This window comes from Clytia hemisphaerica, unplaced genomic scaffold, assembly GCF_902728285.1.
Source record: "Clytia hemisphaerica strain Z4C2 unplaced genomic scaffold, Clytia hemisphaerica genome assembly, whole genome shotgun sequence".
Lineage (NCBI taxonomy): Eukaryota > Metazoa > Cnidaria > Hydrozoa > Leptothecata > Clytiidae > Clytia > Clytia hemisphaerica.
The window spans coordinates 157,764-164,601 of NW_027103319.1; the positions used below are offsets into that span (position 1 = coordinate 157,764).

The window sequence follows — 6,838 nt, forward strand, 5'->3', positions numbered from 1 at the left end:
TTGACAGGACTGTAACGCTCGATGGTTTATAATAATACACGGCTACCCCACAACCTAGCCCAATGGGGTATTGGCTACCCTGTTTTTTAGACCAACCCGGGAAAGTCAGGAAATTTTGTAAAGCTCTTTTTAAAAGTGAGAGAAAGTCAAGACTTCCCGCAAGGCCTTGAATTAGGTGCTTCTTATGACATCCCTTTCCAAGACATTCTCGTCTGAGCCAACCATGGCAGGTCCTGCAAATACTCTCAATACACCCTCTTCTCACGGTCCCGGTAGGATTTCAGCCAGTGGCTGCAAAAATTTATTGTAAATTTTCTTGTAAAAAAAAATCGAAATCTCAAACAAGTATTAACAAGAGCTTCAAAAATGCGGATAATGAAATCAGGAGAAGGATTACGGAATATAACTGTTGTCTTTCTCTGATGAAGAATATATTTAACTCTACAATGCCGTGCTTGGTCTATGTAGTGCCGCCCTGCAATGAGCGTTGCTGCCTATTTAAGCAAACAAGGCAATATCCGTTCATTATTTATTTCATTTACAGTAGATGATGATTTTTACAACCAAGCAATGGTTTCATTTGAGTTTCGTTAACGAGCCATTTATCCGTCAGATGGTATCGGTCAAACGTTAATTCTATTAATACCAGTAGTAAAAACGTCAATTTTTAACAAATTCAAATGTTCTTCTTTCAGGTAAAACCATTCAATGGCTGTGGACTTCAATTGAACGTTGAATATACGTCAAATGGACCTCGTGAACGTTAGATGGGCGTCGAAACGACATTTGTGTCACCGGAGATATACGCATCGTTCATCCCTCCATTGCATACACATACAGGCACTATGGTCTTTGTCCCGTCACTCTAAAAAAATACCGCATGCAAATTAAAGATTTAAAATATCAGCATATATTAACAGTAAGAATTTTATTTTCCTAACTCGGGCAATCAGTAAATTCTTTATCAACTATAGACATTGCCAAAAAAGAAATTTAAATTTTTTTGGATTTTTACTTCATATTGAGAAATCGTATCTATAATTGGGAATTTGTACGTTACAGTGCACTAGATTAATGTTTTGAAATAACCGTTAAAAGAAGTAGAAAAAAGTTGTGGTAAAATTTGGTCGGGTGAAATAAGTATTGAAGTTGATAATACACACTTTACACTTTTTATTGATAGCCATAACTCTTATAAGCATATCCAGGCTCAAATCTTAAAAAAAAATTAAGCATTGCCTAAGCATATGTATGCTGTCCTTCATTTTACGAAATTTCAAAATATTTTTAATTATCTGAAGTACAAAAAAAAGCATGCTTAAAATGTTAAGTACATTATCACATCATAGGCATAACATTTAAGCTTATTCGAGGCTCAAAAAATGTATTTTCTTGCAAAATGAGTCCTCACAAAAATTTACCTTATGCCTTATAAAAAAAGTTGTAGCCTTTAAAATGTGAGGAAACTTTTGAATATAAAAGGTAGTTACTGACTTTGTAATGTCTTTTTGGAAAACAGATTTTTCGAAACAATAACCACACGATTTGGAGCATTCCATTACCATCCAGGAATAGACTTGTCGATTCTTTGCGACGCACAAGCCGTTCTTTTTTAACGTCTCGCAATAAGGACTTTTGTCAGTACAATCTAATAAGTAAACAATCTACCAGGTGAATTTTCCCACAAAAAGGTATATTGGACTGAGGATCGTGACAAAAATACCATTAGATGCTAGAAATTTCCCAGATAACTTGAATTCCTACTTGCAGCTGTCAGTCCTTTGATATCTAAGTTAATCTATCTTTCTCTAAAGGTGGTCAGTGATAGAATGCTACTTTTGATTATCTCAAGAGGGAACTTATTTTTGGCGAGAACTAACTTTGGCAAATTTGAATTTAAAAAACATACTACCTCACCAAAATAAGTTCCTTGATAAATTTACAACTTTTTAGGATTTTTGCTGTTCGTCAAAATTAGTTCCCCTAAGAAAGGACTTGACCAGTATTTCTTTTGGGACTGGTACGTGATAAAACTTCAGGTTATATTCTTTACTAAAGGACGATTTTTTTATATATTTTTCGGACGGGCAGGGGGTCTCACTGGGTCTGTAGTACGTGGCTTTTTCAAAGACTTAATAAGTGTTTTACCTTTGCAATATAAGCAACTTTCTTTGCATGCTTGCGACATCCACTTGGCGTATTTCGGATGATTGCAATAATCGTCATCAAAATGATCGGCATAATCGGGACATTTGTCGGAAAGATCGTAACAGTCGTCGCCCATCGGCTTCGTTTGATCTATAATCGGGAAAGCTTTTTTAAAAGGCTGAAATTTTATACTGTTAGAAGGGACCTTTGAATTTATGACTGCGTCTTTTTCTTCAAGTTTAAGTACCGCTGGGCTTATTTATTCAAATAAAAATCTTAACATTACATGATATCTGCTCACTTTGATGAAATCATTCTCTTGAGTCACTATGCCTTGTTTCTTACTTTCTTAAAATCGCTTTAAGGCTCAGAAATTTATTACTCCTTATTTTCGTAGGTAAGTTTGTCCCAAAGTTACTTATAATTCTCGCCAAATATGAAAGAAAACATTCAGTTTGCATCAGGAATCGTCTCGTCATAATCGAATGTTTTTTCCATGATGGTACAATCAAGGTCATAATATTTGAGAAAAAAGGGAAATTCCCCAGGAAGTTTTGAAAACACAATCGATTTGTAAGTGCTCTAAAGTAGGTTCGAAGGGTAGAGTTTTAAAGCTAGACTTAAGACTTAGGATCCAAAAATTCAAAAAAAGTCCAATAAGGCTGAGAATATAGCCTGTAAGTCTGCCAACCCATCCCAAATTGAAATATTTGATTAGATTAAAGAGATAGCCCAAAAACGACTTTTTCGCCGAAACTTTAAATCTTGAAAACGTTAAAATAACCGGAATTCTCAATATATTTCGATCATGATTGTATATTTAGTTTTGCTAAGTTACATAAGCTCGTCAAGCCTAATAGTTTATCCCTTTTTCCCAAAAAAGTTCTATCGAAATCTAAAAAAAATCAACCAACTACGAGGGCAAAATTTGTAGTGGGGTGTGAGTACGACCGGATGCTGTGACACTGGGGTGTTTTTTAACTCACTTTTGTTACAATAACCACATGATCTAGCACATTTCCATTCCATCCAAGCACTGTACTTATCATCAGTGCAATAACCATAACTGACGGACGCGTAACCTGGACAATCTCTGTGGTAATTCATACAAGCTGAAAATAAAAAAAATCAGTTTAAGGCAGATGGCTAGAGAGAAATTATTGGATAGGAAATGAAGTGTGACCGACGTGGCTTTCAGACAAACGCTGTATTGAAAGTAAAATTTATCGCTCTAGATCTAGTTAAATATGATGCGCAAAGAAAGAATGCACGATATCCATAGTCCATATCCATGATTTGGATGTTTCTCAAATTTGAAGACAATTCTTGCACCCTTTGAACGCTTTTTGTGTCGATTCACAATTGCTATTTGATATTATACCGACAGATTCTCAATCCTCGGGACATGTCATAAACGGATAGAAATTGTTAAACAGTTTTGGCAACCTCGTTCCGTGTGTATTACCAGCATTTTCAATGCTTAGTGATAGCGCTAGATAGTATTCTCTGGCGTCAATCAGTAACGTAGATAAAGCCTGGAATACACGGAGACAATGTTGCAGTTTTGGTTGTGTTATGGTGTGATATTACAAAAGCGCAGACAGACAGACAGACAGACAGACAGACAGACAGACAGACAGACAGACTCACGCTCGCAAAAACGGCATGTCTTCTTGCAATCACGTGTCATTTGTTCTTTCGTATCTTTTTGTCGGCATTCTTTACGACCATTGCCTGGTGTGACTTTTCTCTTGCAAAAATTAGGAGTCTTGTCCTCGCAAATTCCTAGAAAAAAACAATTTGTATATGGAATTCTTAAGCACATATAAAATTATGCCCCGTTTTTTCCGGGTACAGTGAATGTGCTACGTACAGAAGAAAAATCAACATATAAGTAGTTTTAACTTAGATTAACTTAGAGGTATTTATAACTGTGATTATAATTGTATTGTGGTACAATCCTGAACTTAAATGGTGATACAAGAGTATGATTTGAACTCCCCCTCCCACTCTTTCCCCTAGTGCCGTTGTTAAAAGAACGGTGAAAAGTCGTTGGGAGGTCGTCTGCTGGGGGAAAGGGTTACCTATTTTCCCAGCAATTTTCAGTGGTATTCTGAAACTTTGACGTTATATTTTGCTCACTTTTTGACAACGTATTATCTACCATGGATAAAGTACTGATATTGCTTTCTACCAGAATCTTTGAGGCTCCGAGTTTGAAAGCTAAACTGAACTAAAATTAAAAGGAATTCCAAGAACCTAGCAAGAAAATAGCAATCGTTAAAAGGGTTAAAAAGTTGTGACTAACCGTCTTTCTTTCTTTCATCGTTATCCCCTGGACAGACAACCTGTCGTTGGCACATGATGATTTGCATTCTCTCTTTGTCTGCACCACAATTTGGTGGATGCCCATTCAAAGATTCGGGAGTGATGCAAAAACGGCGTTGAACTTTGAATCCCTTGCCACAAGTTGTCTGCAAAAGAGAAAGGAAGTTGGTTGCCTAGCTGACACCTAACGTTATTTCAACGTCCATCTAACGTTAAAGGGATATAAAAGTAGTAAAATATAACATTGCGCAAACCACGTGTCATTAAAGAGAACAATTAAAATCACGTGTCCAAAACAAACTTTTAAAACAATTGAAACAATTGCAATTCCGATACCGGACACTGGTCTTTACACTGGCCTTTAATCAGCGTTGTTAAAATTCTTATTGGCTACCACTTACACTACAAGTTGAGACGTCAATCCATTCTGTCCATCCGCCTTCACTGGGGATGTATAAAAAGTAGACGACTGGTGGTGGTTGCTTCTTCGGTGTCAAATAAGCCTCTGTCACAGTCACCTCTGAAAAATAAAATAAATTAAAGATGATATTTAATTATATCATTAACAAAGGGAAAGTTGGAAAACCTTGTGAAAATAAGAGAGAAACTACCGTATTGTTGTCCTAATCCCAGATGCCTTTTTTTAACTCTGTCATTTTATTTAAGGATGAAAAAGATGAAAGATTAAAATAAAAAACTGATTATATTTTCGATCTTGGTAAGCTGAAAGATCACCAAAGGCTGACGAAATGGCTGACATGAATTAAAATATAGAGATCAACTAAACGGTATATCATTTATTCAGCTTTCCAATTTTCGCTAAGCTTCCAATTTTTCTTTTCTTTTAAGACAAGTCTGAGATCATTGTGTTAATTTAAGTTAGAGTATGAAATAAAACTTTATTTGGATGGCCGATGAAAATTTGTCGAGTTTAGCGCTGGATATGAAGATTTATGCCTGTACATATTTTTTATAAACAACTCCAATTTTCAGAGGTGGAGTTGCTAAGGATTTTCAGGATTATTAGGATATCAAACTTTATAATTTCGCTGATGGATTTAACCAAGATTGACTTTTTACGCTCGACTTTGATAATGTTAATGTCGGGATAACAAAAAATTTTTTTTTAGGTGCTTATGGTTGCCTTCACAGTCCATAATTAGTTTCAGGGCAATATTTGTAAGCCAAGTTACTTGTATTTTTAGTAATTTTTAGGGCCGGGTCTTTAGCACTCTGTTCGTGTTTATTGCAAAATGTAGCTTCCCAGCTGGTGCAAAACGTTGTTTCAACGTCATCTAATGTTCACAACGTCCATATAACGTTAGATGAACGTTGAAACAGCGTTGTGTGCCAAGCTGGGTTGGAACTTACTTTCTTTAGGTTTCGGGATTCTGTAGCTGCTTTTGTAAAAATCATTTTCGTTTGGAACACCATCGAAACGAGCTACAGTGTAGGTACATTCGATATCGTAATCATAAGATATTCCCACACCAAAATATTTTGTTGTCGGCCACATTAGTGCTATAAAATGACCGTGGCCGTTCGCATCCACGTTGTACACTGGTTTATCGTAGTTGTAATGGGTACCTTTGAATTGTTCACTTATAAAAAAACAGAATGAAATATTTCACATGTTAAGAGTAAGTGGCGCCACTAATCGGGGATGACTGACAGTTGATATACAAACATTCGCTTATTCGAGCTTCTTTTATGCGAATCTTTCTATAATTCGATCTTGTTTCCAGCCCCATTTAGTACCTTCTATAAAGTATTTTCTCTTTGTAACTCGAACGAATAACATTCCCGTTCGAGTTCGAATTAGCGGGAGACAGACCTAGTTTAGACAGTCGACTTTCTGCCTTGCCTCCTTTCGATGTGAGAGACGGCACAAGATTGACGGTAAATTTGCAGATTAATGAATTAAATCAGGAGAAGGATTACGGAATATAACTGTTGTCTTTCTCTGATGAAGGATATATTTAACTCTACAATGCCGTGCTTGGTCTATGTAGTGCCGTCCTGCAATGAGCGTTGCTGCCTATTTAAGTAAACAAGGCAATATCCGTCCATTATTTGTTTCATTTACAGTAGATGATGATTTTTACAACCAAGCAATGGTTTCATTTGAGTTTCGTTAACGAGCCATTTATCCATCAGATAGTATTAGTCGAACGTTAATTCTATTAATACCAGTAGTAAAAACGTCAATCTTTAACAAATTCAAATGTTCTTCTTTCAGGTAAAACCATTCAATGGCTGTGGACGTAGACTGGAGTCGTTTATAATGCGTGTAATACTAATAATACCAATACTAATAATAATAATAATAATAATAATAATACGGGATTTAGTTTGTATAAAC

At 35.9% G+C, this 6,838-nt stretch overlaps 2 protein-coding genes across 2 annotated transcripts in view; one reads left to right on the top strand and one right to left on the bottom strand.

Moving 5' to 3' along the window:
• LOC136814403 (uncharacterized) overlaps window positions 1–6,838 on the top strand; it is a 33,593-nt gene that overhangs the window by 2,143 nt on the left and 24,612 nt on the right. Inside the window, exon 3 of the mRNA XM_067070954.1 lies at window positions 696–919. The gene's annotated coding sequence lies outside the window, so the exon portion shown is untranslated. The remainder of the gene's footprint in view (window positions 1–695; window positions 920–6,838) is intronic.
• LOC136814419 (properdin-like) lies at window positions 806–6,104 on the bottom strand. Its single transcript, XM_067070967.1, has 8 exons — window positions 5,848–6,104; window positions 4,878–4,996; window positions 4,457–4,622; window positions 3,799–3,933; window positions 3,135–3,260; window positions 2,149–2,298; window positions 1,495–1,648; window positions 806–865 (listed from the first exon to the last, which is right to left on the bottom strand). The coding sequence occupies exons 1-8, from the start codon at window positions 5,990–5,992 to the stop codon at window positions 844–846; spliced, it is 1,017 nt and encodes a 338-aa protein (XP_066927068.1). The 5' UTR covers window positions 5,993–6,104; the 3' UTR covers window positions 806–843.

What these genes read in the sequence shown, in the direction of transcription:
- LOC136814419 (XM_067070967.1), bottom strand. Translation starts at nt 5,992, where the DNA reads ATGTGGCCGACAACAAAATATTTTGGTGTGGGAATATCTTATGATTAC. An exon ending in GACATGCCGTTTTTGCGAGC is followed by an intron (nt 3,261 to 3,798) that starts GTGAGTCTGTCT and finishes TTTTATTTTCAG; the next exon opens with CTTGTATGAATTACCACAGA. An exon ending in AAGTTGCTTATATTGCAAAG is followed by an intron (nt 1,649 to 2,148) that starts GTAAAACACTTA and finishes TTTACTTATTAG; the next exon opens with ATTGTACTGACAAAAGTCCT.